At 41.6% G+C, this 19,407-nt stretch overlaps 1 protein-coding gene across 5 annotated transcripts in view; it reads left to right on the top strand.

Moving 5' to 3' along the window:
• Positions 1-19,407, top strand: part of DOCK3 (dedicator of cytokinesis 3) — a 595,846-nt gene that overhangs the window by 503,541 nt on the left and 72,898 nt on the right. For all 5 annotated transcript variants that reach the window (XM_042929498.1, XM_042929501.1, XM_042929500.1 and 2 more), the window contains 6 exons: positions 28-128; positions 2,442-2,523; positions 6,715-6,885; positions 11,216-11,408; positions 14,766-14,893; positions 17,528-17,632. In XM_042929498.1, the coding sequence (XP_042785432.1) occupies positions 28-128; positions 2,442-2,523; positions 6,715-6,885; positions 11,216-11,408; positions 14,766-14,893; positions 17,528-17,632 (780 nt within the window). The remainder of the gene's footprint in view (positions 1-27; positions 129-2,441; positions 2,524-6,714; positions 6,886-11,215; positions 11,409-14,765; positions 14,894-17,527; positions 17,633-19,407) is intronic.

Genomic DNA, 19,407 nt, shown 5'->3' on the forward strand with positions numbered 1-19,407 from the left:
AACTGTAGTACCCTACATCTCCTTCAGGTATTCATCATCAACTTGCTCAGAGACATCAAGTATTTCCACTTCCGGCCTGTAATGGACACATACATCCAGAAGCACTTTGCTGGAGCCCTGGCGTACAAGTAAGTTCCATTTAGCATCATCATTAGGATTTGTGTTTGAATAGAAGGACAGGCTTAAAAAAAGTTCCATGACAACCACCATTCATTCAGCTGACATTTTTTTAACTTCATTTTTTTCTAATTCTGATAAAATACACATAATGTAAAATAATACCATTTAACTAAAAAAAATTTTTTAATGTTTATTTATTTTTGAGAGACATAGACAGATTGGGAGTGAAGGAGGGGCAGAGAGAAAGGAGACACAGAATCAGAAGCAGGCTCCAGGCTTTGAGCTGTCAACACAGCCTGATGCAGGGCTCAAACCCATGGACCCTGCACAAGATCATCACCTAAGCCGAAGTCAGACGATTAACCAACTGAGCCACCCGGCGCGCCCCCCCCATTTTAACTATTTTTAAGTGTACAGCTCAGTGGCATTAAGTATGTCCACATTGTTGTACAACCATCACCACCATCTATCTCAAGAACTATTTTCATCTTGCAAAACTGAAATTCTGTACCCCTTAAATAATAACTCCCCATCACCTCCACCATCCCTTAGCAACCTCCATTGTTATACTTTCTCTTTTAATTTGCTTATTCTAGGAACTTCAAGTAAATTGAGTCATACAATATTTATCTTTTTGTGTCTGGTTTATTTCACTTACCATGTCTTCAAGTTCCATCTATGTTGTAGCATATGTCAAAATTGCCTTCCTTTTAAAGGCTGAATAATGTTACATTGTATGTATGTACCACATTATGTTTATCCACTCATCCATCAATGAATACTTGGGTTGGTCTCACTTTTTAGTTATTGTGAATAATGCTGCTATGAACATGGGTATACAAATATCTCTTTGAGACTTTGATTTCATTTCTCTTGGGTATATACCCAGAAGTGGGATTGACCACTATACTGTTTTCCATAGCAGTGGCTGCAGCGTTTTACATTCCTGCCAGCAGTGTTCAAGGGTTCCAATTTCTCCACATCCTCAAGCAAAGACTTTTTATTTTTTGTTGTGTTTGGAGAGGGAATTTTTTTTTAGAGTCATCATGCTAACTGGTGTGAAGTGGTATCTCATTGTGGTTTCGATTTGCATTTTCCTAATGATTAATGATGCAGAGCATCTCTTCATGTATTTATTGACCATTTGTATATCTTCGTTGGAGAAAAATTTATTCAAGTCCTTTGCCCATTTTAAAAAAATGTTTGTTTATTTATTTATTTACTTATTTATTTATTTTGAGGGGGATGCACAGAGAGGGAGGGAAAGAGAGAGAATCCAAGCAGGCTCCACGCCCAGGGCAGAGCCCAATGCAGGGCTCAATCTCATGACTGCAAGATCATGACCTAAACCAATTTGAAGAGTCAGAAACTCAACCAACTGAGCCACCCAGGCACCCCTCCTTTGCCCATTTTTTAATCAGGTTGTTTGGTTTTTTAAGTGTTGTTTTTCCAGTTCTATGTTGAGTGGAAGTAGAAAAAGAAGGCATCCTTATTCCTGATCTTAGAGGAACAACTTTCTTTCACTGTTGAGTAGGATATTGGTTGTGGTCTTTCAGCTGACATTTTAAACCATAGTTTACTACACAATTGTCATTCTTTTCCTTCCAAGAACTGGCGGCAAAGCTACTAAAAGTAAGTCTTGGTTTTTCATTGAGAAACATGAATAGCTAAAAATGGCACCAACAAATAAATGTCAAAGAAATAAAAAACTATTGATAAAAGATATAATATAAATAGTTAACATGGAAAACAGAAATTATCTAAAACCATTAAGGCAATTTAAAATTGCCTCATTTTCTTCTATAGAATTAGCACAATTTTTGAAAATATATATAAAACCAACGGGTGACGAGGCTGTGGAGTCACTGGAACTCTGACACTTTGATATCACTCTGTAGAGTGGGCACTTGCTGTAGAGCGAGCAAGGAGAGGCACATAGGACCGTATACCTTTATCCAGAATCTGCTACTTACTAGTTATTGTTGTATGTTCTGGAGACATAGAAATTTTAGACAAAACAAAATTACAGGTGAAGTCTAGGACTCTGGGAAAACTTTCTTATCAAAGAAAAAATGTGTGTCAGGGAAAGAGAGGAAGAATGATTATAATTGGTAATTAAAATGTGGCAACTCTACAGACGAGGCATGTTGTATGGTCTCAGATGATCTGAAGATTTCACATTTGTAACGGACCCATCACTCAATTCTGCCTCATAAGCAGTATGTTTATTTTTCCTGTGTGGCAAATTCAGGGCTGCAAAAATTTCAAGCTGCATTGCTTTTGAGTTAAAGTGGGGTTTCTGGAACTGTTCTCTTTCCCAGGGAGCTCATTCGCTGTTTGAAGTGGTACATGGACTGCTCAGCAGAACTGATTCGACAGGACCACATTCAGGAAGCCATGAGGGTAATGTACTGAGCTCACTGTACATAAAGGGCCCACCCCTGCTGTTGTTTGTCAGTAATTTCAATGGTTTAGTGTGCAGAACAAGTGTTGACATCCCAGTACACTGGCCTGCTTTCAGGAATGCCTTGGACCACATAATTCCCCATTGTCCACCTTAATTTTGCCCCAGAAGACCTTTATTCCTAACAGTGTTATCTTAAAGCAGGAAGGAGGGATGATGTACATGCAACTCCTGGCCATCCTTCCTGACTGGTTTTGCCAGCAGCTTCCATCTCTGCTTCCACTGGCCAAAGCATCATATCTCCTTCTAAACCAATGTTGGTGGCAACATTAATTAGACTTAAGATCTTCCAACTTTTCCTGTCTTCAGTGGTTACTAAACATTGTTTTTTAGAACTGTTTTAAGTAAAAAGAGCTGATTGGATGCACTGTATATGGATACATTAAGAAGATAATCTTAAAACCTTGACCTTTGGAAGAAACCGGAGTCCCCCATGGCAGCACTCCTGCATGGACAGGTTCCGAGATAAGGCAGCCTTTTGCATTTCTGGGCAGCTCCAGTTTTCAGGGGACCATCGTCATTGTGAGTTAACTTCACTTTCTGGTAACTTCTTTTCATGGTACTTCTACTGTGGAGACCCACTGAGAGAATGTTGATTTCTCTTTTGCTCAACAGTTCTCAAGATAGCTTTTTAAAGAAAGTTGCCATATCCCTTGGGAACTCACAGCAAGTTCATGCTTTCTCCCTTTCTGCCCCGACATTTTCTTGTTCTTGAGTTATTTTTTTTTTTAGTTGCTTTTTAACCACGTCTTTCCCACCCTTTCCAGTTAGTAATAAAAGAAGAGTGGCAACAAAGTAGTTCTGCTTTTTCTCTGTCCTCTTTTAATTTCACATCATTTGCTCTGAGTACCATTGGGCCTGTGATTTTGTTGTTCTTGTCCACATGCTAACAGGTGAGACAGGTGCTTCCCTAAACATTACCAGACTGAAGAAGCAAAATAAAATCTTAGGTCTGTGTTTCCCCTGCCTCTTCTTCATATGTTCTGTAAAAATCTAAGGCCATAAGTATTATTTCTGTCCTTCTTCATATAATACATGTCTACAAAGCAGTCAGCATCTGTTGTGGATGCCAAGATGCAAAGAAGAATAAGACAGACCTCTTCCTTGCCTTGAAGAACACATCCCCATTGAAGCATGCTCAAACACAGGTGTAGAGCAGAGTTCTGAGTGTGATGTGGGGACAGAGCCTGCATTCTGTTCTTCTTTAAACCCAGTACCTGGCAGCTGCCTCAGACAATATTTGAGGGGATAAAAGTTGAGTGAAATGCAAAAGATTCTATGGGAGTCCCTAAATTAATTGCTCAGGATACTGAGAAAGCATCACAGAAGAAGTTGTTTTCTCCTAACAATCAGTCATTCAGTCATTCCGTCAAGTCAGTGTTACTTGATACCTGCCATGTGTCAGACACCGTAGTAGACGCTGGAGATTCAGCAGGGGCCCAAGCAAAAAAGGCTGTGCTTTCATAGCACTTCCATCCAAGTGGAGGAAAGACAGACAATAAATATACAAATTAAGTGGGGAAAAAAACGTGATAAGTAAGAACTATGAAGGAAATTTACTTCAGATCAAAATTTTAGGGAAAGTTTGTCTGAGGGGGTGACCTCTGGGCTGAAATCGATGTGAAGAGGTGGGGGATGAGCATTCCAGACCGGAAACAGCATGTTTAAAAGCCTGGGTGGGAAACAACTTGAGTTTTCAAGCAACCGAAAAGTAGCTGATGTGACCAAAGCAGGGAATCAATTTCAAACATTAAATTGGATGTGTGAAGTGATAGAAAGGAAGAAGTGCTGGTTCCAAAGAATCTGGCTAGATCAGCTGAGTTGATATCAGGGTTACTTAGGGAGATGCAGAATTCTGGGAGAAGATCAGGTTTGGGTGGAAAGAAAGAAGATATCCATTTGGGGGAGCACTTTTCTGAGGTACTTTCATACTTATTCTTACCACTGCAAACCTGTTTGAATGGCCTCTCATACTAATGCATCCAGTACTAAGGTTTTATCAGGTCATTTCCCCTTCTTCTTCAAGTTTTAGTTGACAAGTCCTCCTGACCAAACCAGTAAATCTCTAATCAGTCCTGTTTTCATCCTTCACAGGATGCGTATGGTCCTGGTCTAGCACCTCTCAGTCTGGTATGATAAAATGTGGACCAGGAAACCTCTTCTTACTCTTGATTCAATACATCCTGCCACTCATTCGCATCTCTTCCTTTCACTTTCAAAGTCGTGGCCTTTCTAAGAAAGTTTGACCACTAAGGAATATGAAAATAAAGAGTCTTTTGTTTTCTTACTTGGTTATTTTGTTTGTCCCTTGTGAATGACCTGTAGGAGGTATCTTTGACAGGTTTGAGTTTGGTATTTGGCAAGATATTCTAAAAAGACAGCACACTTTTCACTGGTGAGCTATCTCAGGTCCCCCAGGGAACCATGAAGAGAAAAGAGCAGGCACAATGGATCTTCTTGGTGCTTGAAAGGTTGTAATAACTTTTAGGATCTCTTTTTCTTTCAGGCTTATTAACTTAAGTAGAAATGCAAAGAGTGGCTGCTTCATCCACCATTAAGTGTTTCATTGTCTCCATGAAGTGTTGGGAGCACCCTTGAACTGTGAACAAACTCCATAGGCTCCACCACTCACCTCCTTCCTCACTGGCCCACCCTCTTCTCTTTCCCCAGTTGCATTAGTCAGAGGCAACCGGCCATCACCTGGTCCTTCCCACGCTGGTACTGACCATAAAAATCAAGAGGAGTGGGCAAGGGAAGTCAGGTGGTGATGGATGACTGGAAGGGACTTATTTTTTATCCCTCATGCAGGTTTTCGCAGGGCCATCTTGGACGTTGTTTTATATTTTAAAATTTAATGAAGATACTAAGCTCTCAGGCCCAGGAAATGCAAGCAATTTTTCTGTCTGGTTCTGCCCTTCACTATGAAACTAGTGGATGTTTCAAGCCATTCAATACACTTCTTGTGTTAGCTGTTTCAAACTGGAAAAAGAAAACAGGTCATGAGGTACACATTTTCCCTTTTAAAATTAGAGTATGTAGCACACATCTCCCTGGTTCTTTTCAGACCAGGCATTAAAAGTCTGGAATGGAGGCTGTAGCATTTATGCTGCTGAGGCCATCCACTTTAATTTTTTCTAATGCAATCTTCTGGTACAAGGCTTGGAAGACATATTTTTCTAACCTAGCCATTCTACAATGCCTACTGAATTCTATATGGGCTGCAAAACAAAACAAAATGAGGTTTTGTTTTACCAAACCTTTTGATAGATACATAGGTCATGAAAGGTAGCTTGAGAATTGTTTTCTATTTTATATTTCAAGTAACTGAGCTCCATTTGTTTCATCCTTGGATAAGTTTCTCTCCCAATGTCTCTGCCTTCCCAGTGTCTGGGAAATCTGTGGCATTTCTTTGATTAGAAAGCATAGTCTTAGATCTTCAATCTGTTCTCTTAAAAGATAATTACTGTGCTCATAAGCATGGGCCAAGCTGTAAGGACTCCTCAGAATTAGATACTGCTCCCAAAATAAGTTATGGGAGCTTCATCTTCTGCATTGTTCAAAAATTGTCTGTGGGAAGGTGTCTGGGTTTGGAAGAGGATAGAGAGTGGGTGTGTCAGGTCCACCTGGGGCTGTGCAACCTGGGGCAAGTTTTCTCCAGACTTAATGTCCAGTGAGAAGGCTGGCACCATGTCAGACCCCAGCTATATCTCAAAGGTGCAGAAGGCTCCTTAAGGACTTTTCCTTCTTGGAATAAATTTAAGAGAGGTTACATCATTGCTTTTGAAGCCTCTTATTTCCAGACCTGAAAAAAATACAAAGAAACTTCATTTTCTTTGGATCCTATATGGTCTTGAATTCAGCTGTTGTGGTTCCTCAGTCTGTGGTTCCTCAATTCCAGAACCACAGAAACAGTTGTAAATTAATTTGATGATTCCTCAGTAAGAAGACAGCTGCTGCTCAGTGACCAGTTGGACTTTGGAGATAAAATTTAAAAAAAAAAAGTGCTTGTCTCCACAGTTGAAATTGTTCATCATCTGATTTTGGTATAGAATTTGCTGTTACTTTACCCTTTATTCCCTGCTGTGTTAGCTCTTGGCCATCTTTAACACCTCTCCATCCCTTTTACTTAGGCCTTGGAGTACCTTTTCAAGTTCATCGTGCAGTCCAGGATCCTGTACTCCCGAGCCACCTGTGGGATGGAAGAGGAGCAATTCCGGTCCAGCATCCAAGAACTTTTCCAGTCCATCCGGTTTGTGCTCAGTCTGGACAGCAGAAACTCAGAAACACTCCTTTTCACTCAGGTCTGTAAGCTGCAGGGAAATTTTGCTGCTGGATCCTTGTCTGTCTTAATGGCTGGTTTCTTTGTCCTCTGGCTTCTAGAGTTGAAGAAGCCCTGCCAGGCTCCTATGTGTTGGGTAAAGGGTGACTTGAAGGAAATACCTAATAGAACAAAATGCTATTTTTACTTCAAAGTCAGCTATGTCCCAGCTACCAAATATAAGATAGCCCAGTGGCTTTAGGGTGGGGAAGAAGCACAACTTTATTCTCAGAAGGCTCTTTAATTTTTTTTTTAATTTTTTCAACTTTGAGAGAGAGCAAGCACAACCAGGGGAGGAGCATGGAGGAGAGACAGAATCCCAAGCAGGCTCCATGCTACCAGCACACAGCCCGATGTGGGCCTCCAGCTCAGAACATTGAGATCATGACCTGAGCTGAGATCAAGAGTCAGACGCTCAACCAGCTGAGCTACCCAGGCACCCCTCAGAAGCCCTCTTTAAACCAAATATATTTAGTTACATACTTTTTGTCATTTATGAACATCTTATTTAAAGGGGATATTTATAACATAATGGAGAATTTTATTTCCTAGTCACTGTTAATTTTTTTTTAACTTTTTAAATAAACTTTAGTACTTATCCGTTCCAGAAGTTAAGAGTGAAATAGGCAGAAATAACTAGAAAACTTTGCTTAAGAATTAAGATTAGGGGCACTTGGGTGGCTCAGTCAGTGAAGCGTCCGACTTCGGTTCAGGTCATGATCTCACAGACTATGGGTTGGAGCCCCACATCGGGCTCTGCACTGACAGCTCAGAACCTGGAGCCTGTTTTGGATTCTGTGTCTCCCTCTCTCTCTCTGCCCCTCCCCTGCTCACACTCTGTCTTTCTCTCTCTCTCAAAAATAAACTTTAAATTTTTTTTTAAAGAATTAAGATAAAATTCTATTAGAAATATCAGTGTGGGAAGGAAATTTGCTTCCTTATATTAGAAATGCCCAGTTAGCACTGTTGGTGGGAATGCAAATTGGTGCAGTCGCTCTGGAAAGCAGTGTGGAGGTTCCTCAGAAAATTAAAAATAGACCTACCCTATGACCCAGCAATAGCACTGCTAGGAATTTATCCAAGGGATATAGGAGTACTGATGCATAGGGGCACTTGTACCCCAATGTTTATAGCAGCACTCTCAACAATAGCCAAATTATGGAAAGAGCCTAAATGTCCATCAACTGATGAATGGATAAAGAAATTGTGGTTTATATACACAATGGAATACTATGTGGCAATGAGAAAGAATGAAATATGGCCTTTTGTAGCAACGTGGATGGAACTGGAGAGTGTGATGCTAAGTGAAATAAGCCATACAGAGAAAGACAGATACCATATGGTTTCACTCTTATGTGGATCCTGAGAAACGTAACAGAAACCCATGGGGGAGGGGAAGGAAAAAAAAAAAAAGAAGAGGTTAGAGTGGGAGAGAGCCAAAGCATAAGAGACTGTTAAAAACTGAGAACAAACTGAGGGTTGATGGGGGGTGGGAGGGAGGGGAGGGTGGGTGATGGGTATTGAGGAGGGCACCTTTTGGGATGAGCATTGGGTGTTGTATGGAAACCAATTTGACAGTAAATTTCATATATTAATAAATAAATAAATAAATAAATAAATAAATAAATAAATAAAAAGAAAGAAATGCCCAGTTAGTTAATCTGTTACCTTTTCCAAGTAGCTTCATCCTAGAAAGGATCCAAGATAGTGTTTATTACCCCAGTCACAAGGGGGTTATTTTCTTATACAAATAAATTCAGAATTTTATCTAATAGATTCCATTTCTTTGATTTTTTTGAAGCCAATTATTATTCAAAACCTATCAGCAAAGATCAGACAGCCTCTCTCACATCCATTCATTCAGTTGCTGCCAGGACTGTCATGAGTGCAAATATATGTTTAAATATCTCCTTTAAGATTAGAGTAGTCTGGGGGGGCGCCTGGGTGGCTCAGTTGGTTAAGCATCCAACTCTTGATTTTGGCTCAGGTCATGATCCTACAGTTCATGAGATCGAGTCCTGAGTTGGGCTCTGTGCTGACAGTGCAGAGCCTGCTTGGGATTCTTTTTGTCCCTCTCTCGACCTCTCCCCTGCTCTTACACTGTCTCTCTCTGGTTCATTCTCTGTCTCTCTCTCTCTCTCTCTCTCTCTCTCGAAATAAATGAACATTTAAAAAAAAGATTAGAATAGTCTGCTTTTTTGTTTTCCACTTGACCCTATGTTGCCCCAATGCCAATTGCCTTTAAGCCCCTTGGACCAGAGAACAGGTGAGCAACTGTGAATGAAACTCTTTAAGTGAGGATTCTTCAAGGTCTCCAGGTGCCTCTGTAAGAAAGGCTCATTTGATGGTCTCTCCCCCCGAGTACTCCAAGCAACTCCTCTTCCTCCTTGTGTCTCTCCTCTAGCTCATTGGTTCCTGCCAACAAGGGCCCAGGACACCTACTCTTCCTTTCAGCATACAGAGATATGGGGAGCTCAGAGGTAGCTAGCAGAGCAGGGCAGATATGCTTTCTGAGAACTTGGCAATGCCTTGTACTGCATGGCATACTCCTATCTCATCAGGATAGTTCAGATTTAGTCTCAGCTTAGACCCATGTCAGGATCAGACCTGCTTCTTTGGTGCCAGGCTCATGTTTCATAAGTTTCAGAATTCTCAGCAAGTCTGTGGTTCAGTCAGATTATGTCTTTGCTTCTGACCACTAGGAGATGTTAGGGTGCAAGGATCCTTCTGTTCTGGTGCATAAGTATGGGAAAGCTCACCATTTAAGAGAGCATTTACTATTTGCCTTTGATTATTAAGGACCTGCTTTTCCCCCTTTGTCTTTTGTATCTAACTGCTTATGACAGCATGTTTTTGTGCTTGTTCTAATCATTGCAAAAAAATCTCTGATATCCCAGGAAGTTTTAATCTATAGATAGAATTCATGTAAGTTCTATTCTTGGGCCTGGCCTGAGCAGAATTCATGTAAGTTCAATTCTTGGGCCTGGCCTTAGCATAGACTGTAGAATGACAGACATGTTTCCCCATGGCATACATTTTTACTCACTCTAGGCCTGCTTGATAAAGCAGTCAAGGAAAACAGCCTCCCATTCACTACCTGCCACGCAGAAAAAGTACACTCTCATCTTCTCATCTCAAAGTGACATTTCATTACCCTTTGTGAATTCTAGGTTAATAATGTAAGAGTATTGAGAAGTGGAAAAGCTTTCTTCATGTTGCTTCCATGTAGACAAGAGAGAATGCGGACCAGTATTTATTGAAAGCCAATGATGTGCCAAGCACTCTAACTGGAAACTAACTTAATGCATCTAATTTTTTTCATGCCAATACCAGGAGATAAGTGATATTATCATCTTTATTTTATAGATAAGAAAACTGATATTAGGCAAATAACTCACCCAAGGTGATGCGACAGATAAGTAGTAAAGTTGAGATTTGAACTCATGTCTGTCTAATTCCAAAAGCTATTCTCTTTCTCCTATACTACTCTGCCTGTAAAAGGCTCTTGAACTATTATCAGGTATTCATAAAGAGTCTACCTCATGGGTCTACCAGAGCCAAGATCCATGAAGAGAAGTCTCCGAACACACAGACTCCTGCCCATGCCCAAGGCCATCTAGGTTGCTGAACTCTATGCCAACATAATCATCAGTTGTCAAGAATTCATAGCTGACTAAATCCATACAGTCTCCATCCTTTTGGATTTACACTTGAGACTGCCAAGCATCACAGATGAAGGGCATCATTTATAAAGTCTTCAGATTTCATGGTTTCAGATAAATGTGTCCATCCTGGGGGAAATGGTCCAGCTCACAGAGCTGGATTGCTGGCTACAGGGCTGTGAATGGAGTTCAGCTCATGCTGCTTGGTGGTGCCCAGCTCTCTCTGCTATAGTTTCTTTGAGAGGTTCCTGGCTTGAATTTGAGACCAAAATTAGAAAGTCAAGTGTTTGATCATAGAGACAGACAAAAAATTTAAATCCATTTTGTAAACAAAATAGCTATGGCTGTTAAACCGTATTGAGCTGATTTCTTTTTATATTCCCTTCTCTTGCCAGCAAATATGCTGGCAAGTTATGAAAGTTTCAAGTGGCCTGGGCCCCAGCAAATTTTGTTTTGGTTTCCTTTGTACTCTTCCCTGTTTTATGCCCCAAGGGTGCTGTAGGGATGTGTGGAGTCAAAGGCCAGGGAGGAGCTCATGTGAGACAGGGGTGCTACAATGCCATTTCAACCTCTTGTATTATTATTGTCTGAGCATGTGAGAAAGACAGACAACGAACTCTGTGCTAACTGCAGCTTCACTTGCTTCTGCAGGCTGCACTCCTCAATTCTTTCCCAACCATCTTTGATGAGCTGCTGCAAATGTTCACCGTGCAGGAGGTGGCAGAGTTTGTAAGAGGGACTCTGGGGAGCATGCCCAGCACTGTGCACATTGGGCAGTCAATGGATGTGGTGAAGCTGCAGTCCATCGCCAGGACCGTGGATAGCCGCCTGTTTTCTTTCTCAGGTAAATCAAGTTGGGATGAGAATCAGACTCACCTTTCCTCCTTTCCAGGGTGTTGTCAAGTGGTAATCAAAGGATCAGTTTTATCAACCATCATGCAAGAAGCCTGTGGCCCTAAAAATTCAGAGTTTTGGGTAAACTCCATTAGATACTACAGCCAAGATCTAGGCCTACTGCCTCACTCATGATTTATCCCTAGGGACCCACACCCTGGGGCATGCCCATGAGGTGGCTTGTGGAGCAACTTCTAGGCCTACAGGCCTAGCCAGCTTCCCCCACACCCAGCAAGATGGAAAGGAGGGGGAACAAGAGAGAAGGGGATCCCAATGGGGATAAGGATAAGTCAAGGAAATAAGAGAGATCTTGAAAGGGGGCCCTGAGGACCGACTGTGTTTTCTTTGTTCCTTATCTCACCAGTCACATAGATTCCCTTCCTGTCTTTGAAAGACAGAGAGATGGACAGTGAGCCTTCCATACTCCCCAAGAGGTCAAGACAGACTAACAAATGATCAACAGCCCAGATTGCCTTTCAGAAAGAACCTGCACATTCACACCTGAAACCACATTCAAGAGATCATCCTGGCAGTGGTACCAAATATTCAGTGGCCAAATGTTATGATCAATATGAAACTGATCCTTTAAATGGAATGTTACAATCAGAATAAATTTCTAGGGCACAGGAATAAATCTGAAATTTGAGAAAAACAATTATTATTAGAATTTTTATAACTATAATTTTTGGTAATAAAAATTTTTAAGTTGGACTTTTAAAGTATATGAACAGTAATTTATCAACCAAGTGCTACACATAATTGCAATACTAAATAAATGTTCCCTTTAACTTAACTCTGCCAGTGTAAGGTATTATTCATGGCAAAGCTGCCACCAGGAGAGTCATCTTTTCTCTACCAGTAGCTATTTATGGTAAACACTTCTCTCTTCCTCAGTTCCTAGATTAAAGATTTTATCACTAGTTTGGACACATTAGCACTGAGGCCACTGCACACATTCAAGCTTTGTGCACTGCTTAAAGATGCTTTCTGAATATGTGGGAAGGGGGACATCAGACTGCCCTCACTGACATCCTTTATTTCTTTTTTTTTTTTTTTTTTTTTTTTTTTTTTTAATTTTTTTTTTTTTTTTTTTTTTTTTTTTTTATTTATTTTTGGGACAGAGAGAGACAGAGCATGAGCGGGGGAGGGGCAGAGAGAGAGGGAAACACACAGAATTGGAAACAGGCTCCAGGCTCCGAGCCATCAGCCCAGAGCCTGACGCGGGGCTCGAACTCACAGACCGCGAGATCGTGACCTGGCTGAAGTCGGACGCTTAACCGACTGCGCCACCCAGGCGCCCCCTTTATTTCTAATATTATCGCATGCACTTGCTGCTTCCCATAATCACTTAAGAAAAATTGTTCTTTGGGCAGCCTTGGTGGCTCCGTCAGCTGAGCGTCCAACTTCGGTTCAGGTCATGATCTCACACAGCTCATGAGTTCGAGCCCCATGTCGGGCTCTGTGCTGACAGCTCAGAGTCTGGAGCCTGCTTCAGATTCTGTGTCTCCCTCTCTCTCTCTGCCCCTCACCCACTCGTGCCATGTCACTGTCTCTCAAAAACAAATAAACATTAAAAAAAAATTTTTAAAAGAAAGAAAAATTGTTCTTAAACTTTATGTGGCAGTGACACATGTAGTTGGATTTTGAGATGACAAGCCACCCCCAAATTCTCATTTGCATCTCAATTTCACTGAATGCTTCAGTTGCAACATGTTCCTTGAAGCAGCACCTTAAGGTGGTGTCTCTTAAGCAACACTTATATTCTCAGAGCACATCAGTTTGGTCTTTTCAGCTGGTTCCAGTAATAAACTATTTTCTCAGCAGATAGTTATTGGTTGATATAAATCCTGCTATGTTCGTATAATTTTGGACTGCAAAATGTATTATGAACTTCTCTTTTGTCTACACATCCTTTTAAACATAGAATAGCTATCATTCCATTTTATATTCTAACTATTTGACAAGACAACCCCCAAATCTCTTGTATGTCATGTAGTTTGTCTTTGGCTAAAAAACAGATTTTCTTTCTGAATTTTATCTGAAACATGTAATTGTGGTCAAATGTGAACAATAAATCCAAAATGCCCTGGTGTGTTTGTATTACTGACAATCTGACTAAATCCTGCCGGCCAGGTATGAAGGTACCTGTAGAATCACACAGTCACTGACCACATAGGAATGCAGAGCATCACAAACATGTTCACACTTGTATTTCACTTTGTCTTCTCACCACACCTGTGAAGTAAATCCAATTAGCACCTCATTGTACACATAGGAAAAATCAAGCCCATTGGAGGAATCAACCTGCCTAAGGTCTTAGGATGAATTAATAAAAGATCTTGAACTAGGATTCAGCCTTCCTGACAGGGTTCTTTTTTTTTTAAGTTTATTTATTTATTTTGAGAGAGAAAGAGAGTGTGTGAGTATGTGTGTGTGCGCGTGCACATGCACACACTAGTTGGGGAGGGGCAGAGAGAGAGGTAGAGAGAGAATCCCAAGTGGGCTCCTGGCTGTCAGCGTAGAGCCTGATATTGGGCTTGATCTCTTGAACTGTGAGATCATGACCTGAGCCGAAACCAAGGGCCAGACACTTAACCAACTGAGCCACCCAGATGCCCCTGTCAGGGTCCTAAATATAGTTGTCTCCTGATAGTGTTGTTCAGTTAACAGGGAGGGGAAAACTTAGGATTGGCAGTAAGGGTTAGCTAATTATCAAAGGCTTATGAGAAGACAAAATCCTGCTACTATTCCATTCATTGCTGTGGGCATGCCAAGCTTGTCCACTAAGCCTAAGGGGAAAAGGAGGTAGGCCTAATGGCTGCCACAAAGTAAATGCTCATGGGGGGAAGGGGGGAGTGCCAGGCCAACTAGTCAGAGCATCATAAAGAGTGACCATTTATAATGCATAGCAGGTCTGCAGGTTCAATCAGTGTAGTTCATAGAACTAGGTATGTCAATTGAATGGAATTTTCAGTGTAAGCTATGCTTTTAATTTGGGATCTAGTCGTTAAAGAGATTTCATTTGGGAGCAATTTCCTAACATTCATCCTGCACAAAATACCATAGATACTGAGGCTTGAAATGAGAAAGAAGGAAAGAGAAATGGAAGGATAATGCTGTGGGATGTTTTATAATGTCCAGGAGGTGGGCTTTTTGGCCCTCATAAGGGAAGGGAGTGGCCTCCATCTTGGCACTGGTTTCAACCCCATTTGCTTTGAGACCAGTTAAGTCTCGCAGTGTCACTGGCTCCCAGAAGTAGCTAGTTCTTCTCTAAAGGGCTTCTTCACCTTTGTGTTTTCTCTCTCAGAATCCCGCCGCATCCTGCTTCCTGTGGTTCTCCATCACATTCACCTTCACCTGAGGCAGCAGAAGGAGCTGCTGATCTGCTCAGGGATTCTTGGCAGCATCTTCTCCATCGTCAAGACCAGCTCTCTGGTAGCGGCCCCGTGCCCACTCCATCTCCCCTCAGCTCTGCCCCAGTCTTGTATTACTTTAACCAGAGGCAGACCAACAAAGATCACTTTGTACACTTCTCAGTCAGAGAAGCTTTCATCAGTGGCAGGAAGGTGCTCAAGTGAGCAGAGGCCTGTGTATGCTGAGCAGGCTTCTCAACACAACACAGTTTTGCTATTTGAAAAAGTTGCATTTCTGAAATGTAGTTCTCTTTAACACCAGAAAGCCGAATCCTGTGCCATGTTCTGTTATTATCAAAAGGTATTAATCCTATGTTCCTGAGAGTGTTCTGAGGATACTAAGGCACAAGCACAGGGAGGCAAGCCCAGGCTGAGAGGCAGCTTGCTCATTCAGACTTTTCTGTCAGCTTCCTGGCAGCTTGATTCCACCCATATGACATTCCATACCATGCCAGATGAGGTCAGGACATAGGAGAGATAATTGTTGCCCACAAGAGTTCTGAGCCTCATGGGATGATAGAGTTGGACTTTAAAGATGAGGTTTCAACTGGTACTGCTTTTGCCTATTTTCTTTCCTCTTTACTTTTTCTTTTAAAAAGAGGTCTATGGTGGGAGGGGAAGGAAGGAAGGAAAGACATGTATCAGGCATGAATAAAGGTAGGAATTTATTTTAATGATATTTATTTTATGTATTTATGGTAATAGGAAAAATGGTTATTTCTTAGAGAAAATTTGTAAACTATAGGAAAGTATAAAGAAAGAAATTAAGAACAAGAATGAGTTTTTTATTACAACATCTTAAGAGGAGATGAGGTTTCTGGAGAATAAAATTACAACCGCATTTAAAATGAAGGCCAGTATTCTAGATGAGTCTTTTTTTTTTTTGTCAGTTATATCCATATCCAAAATCTTGTCCCATTTTGTGTCTGTCTTTTCATTTTTGCTGCTATTTCTTTTGATAAACAGAATAATTAATTCTAATGCAACAGAATGTATGTCCTTTCATTTATGGTTACTGCTTTCTGTGTATTTTCCTAGAATAAAGTTACATAGATACTCCTCTATATAAAAAATAAATAAAATAAAATGAAGGCCAGTAGACAGGTGATAAGAGTGCAAGGTTAGGCTATCCATGTGGAACAGGAGAGGTCCTGAAAAAAAAAAAGAGTGTGGTTGGTTTGAGTGAGATACAGGGCCTCAATAGGGTGCTTTGGTGTCCAGACTTAAAGTACCATCTGGTGACAGGGCCCTGCTTGGCAGAGTGCCTATGGTGCTTGTAGTGGCCCTATTGTTTGCTCTTGGCTCCAGGCAAGGCTTGGCAGCTCTCCTTCCCACCAGGCCTCAGAGAGGCAACACCAAGCACATAAGGTCTATTAGCAGCCCAAGGCCAGACTTGAGGAAGTGGGAGACTTATTGCTAAATAAAGGAGAGAAAATGAAGGGAAAATAAAGGGAAGGAAAGGAATGGAGGAGGAATGGAAACAGGTAAAAACCTGAAAGAGATGGTCTGGTTGTATCTGTGGTACTAGAGTCAGGTGCAATTAGTTGCTTACAACTAGTCAGAGAGACATCACAGGTGAGAGTGTTAGCGATCAGTATAGCAGATGATAAAAATGACTTTAGCACCAAGAGTTGCTCCAATTCTTCATGTGGAATGGGTCACAGTATAATTATATTAAATGAATGGATTGGGGTGGAATTTAAGCTCCATGAGCATAAAGATACTATCTTCCTTGTTCACCTTTGTATACTCAGGTTCACAAAAAGTGAGTGGCACATGGTAACTGCTTAATGAATAATGGGTTGGTGGATGGATGGACAGATAGACATTTGTACCAGTAATAATAAAAAGAGGCTGGAGAAGGGGCAGTGAGAATCTCTGTGAGATAAATAAAATTAGGCTACAAGATTTGAGATTCAACATGAGAGGTCTATAGAAGGACAGCACAGACACTTCCTAAATTCAGAGTGTGGTGGCTGAGAAGCAGCCCTTAGTGGGGTCCTGCCATTGTTTTTGTGAGGCTGCCTGAGAAAGACACACTGAGACCAGAGTCCTTCAGGTGGAACAGGAAACATGAGCAAGAATGCTGAGAAGCTCAAAAGAGAGATGTAGACATATCTGAGCAACAGTGGGGCCAGCAAAGCTTGAGATTGCCTAAGGAGAAAGCCCTGAGAAGAAAACATTCCTTTTAAAGACTGAAATACTTTTATGTGCATTCAGGTGTGTGTTAGCAGTCCTGAAGGTGCCACCACCACACCTTGTGGCATGAATACCATTTTCTCAAAGTGTTAGCAGTGTTGTGCTTTCTCCAGACTCTTCTAGGGAAATCAAGGTAAACAGGTACTTCAGGACCTTTGCTTCTGCCTTGTATACTGAAATTAAGGTATCTACCTGAGGTTCAGAACTGTGGGTGTCAAGTGGTGCTGGGTTAGGCGAAGACCTGGCTACCATACCAGGGCAACAGAGACAGGTTTGCCTCACCTTTTCTCAGAGCTGTTGTCCCAGGTCCTTGACATCTCATGCTAGTGAAGCCAAAAGCTCAGTGTTGAGAGTCCAATCAGAAGACCACTCCTGATGCCACACACTTTGTAAGTGCTGCCAGCTGCACGTCAGCCAGGTTGGTGCTAACGGTGTGCTCTCTCACTGCTCGCTCCAGGAGGCAGATGTCATGGAGGAGGTAGAAATGATGGTGGAGAGCCTCCTGGACGTGCTCTTGCAGACTCTGCTCACCATCATGAGCAAATCGCACGCTCAGGAGGCGGTAAGAGGGCAGCGGTGCCCGCAGTGCACAGCCGAGATCACTGTTAGTAACTAACATTCAGGTTTTCTTGCCTTCTTTTCTAACCTGGGGCTCCTCCACACCAACCCCACCTCCCCATAGCACCACCTTCATCTCCACCTCCCTGCATGGTTGTCAGCATGCTGCCTTCTTCCTTTCTCGCATCTGGCTCCTGTCTCCACTCTGAAGGCTCTATGTTTGTAGTCCCAGAAGTCTACTCTAGGGCACATGTGGGGAATGCTCCCTGTCTCGCTTTCCTGCACACTGTCTCTGTTGGCCTTTGCCTTTGTGCCAACTCATTTCCTGTTCTGTAGAGTGGAGCAGAGATGCAGTAAGAGATTGAAGGGGGAAAATGGAGTATTCCGTCTAGTAGCAGGCTCTCCTAAATGATGTGCACAACAGAATAATTTTCTTAGAATTTGGTTGTATCTACAAACTACTATTTTTGTACACAACATTTGTATCTAAATGTCTAGCATCAGGAAAAGATGTGATGAGTTAGAATTGCACTGGCATTACTGGACAATTAGAAGAGAAACAGCCTGGGGAAACGTCTCAGGAGGGACAGAGAGACAGCCCCCACTCCTCCACCCAGAGTGGACTTCTTACCCCTGATGGCAGAACACAATAAACAGGTTGCACGGACTCTTCCGTTTGGCAGGTGAGAGACTGCAGTGGTTTCCTTGAAGCAAATTCTCTGTGGGAGCTAGCCAAACCCCAGTACGCTAGGGAGGGAAAGGGGGACAGAGAGCAGGCATGTGTTCTGAAGCACTGGGCTTAGAAAGAATGTTCCCTTTGGATCTCCTGTTGAGAGCACTCTCACTATAGGTAAAAAATATGTACCCTGGTGTGTCCTGGTAACCCATCCTTCTGACCAACAACTACACAATGCTTGCTATAGGCCTACCCCTGCTTTATGCACTTTACAAATATTAACTCAGTTAGCAACACTAAATTACATAGTTTTAATGAAGATGATAATAACTGCATAATTTACTGAGCACTTCCTTTACATACTGGACTTTTTCACTGAAAAGTTTTATGTGCATTCATTCCTCCAATCCTCCTACTAAATCTAGGAATTATAGATTATGCCCATTATTATGCCCATGCTCAGATAAAACTGAGGTTCATATACATGTATATGTTCTACACATATACATTTGTAGAATAATTTCATGTGTCTAGAAATGATTTGAGAGCCAAAAATATTGTTGTCAAATGTCCATGAGTTTAAAAATATTTGGTCAGCTTCCCTATGCCAAAAATTGCCCTAAGATGGTAAAATTCTTGGAGTCCTTAAAACAAGGTCTTCTTCCATGTTATCCAAGTTGCAACTTGAAGGAATCTTAAAGGCTCATTTTTGTATCCATAAATTTTTACTTATCTTAAAGCCCATAATTCACCTTCTCATAAAGGTCAGTTTTGACTCTACTTTCCAGAAAGTTATGTCGAACTACTTTGTTCCATCTTCCTGCTCCAGTAACCACATGTAAGCTCTATGAGGTCCCCAGAAGAATTTTGAAGAAGGGCCATCCCATCTTGGAGCAATATGGGAAGAGCCCACATTCTGCCCAGAGAAGGCCAAGCACCCTGTTCTGAGTAATCCCTTTCAACTTCAGTACAATGGCCTGGAAATATATAGTGACAAAGGATTGTGTAGCCAAAAATTTCCTAGGAAAAAAACCGAGACTTTCTGTCTCACTTTGCAATATTTCTTTGTTATAGGTTAAGGTTTTACCATTAGTCCCATGCTA

This window comes from Panthera leo, chromosome A2, assembly GCF_018350215.1.
Source record: "Panthera leo isolate Ple1 chromosome A2, P.leo_Ple1_pat1.1, whole genome shotgun sequence".
Lineage (NCBI taxonomy): Eukaryota > Metazoa > Chordata > Mammalia > Carnivora > Felidae > Panthera > Panthera leo.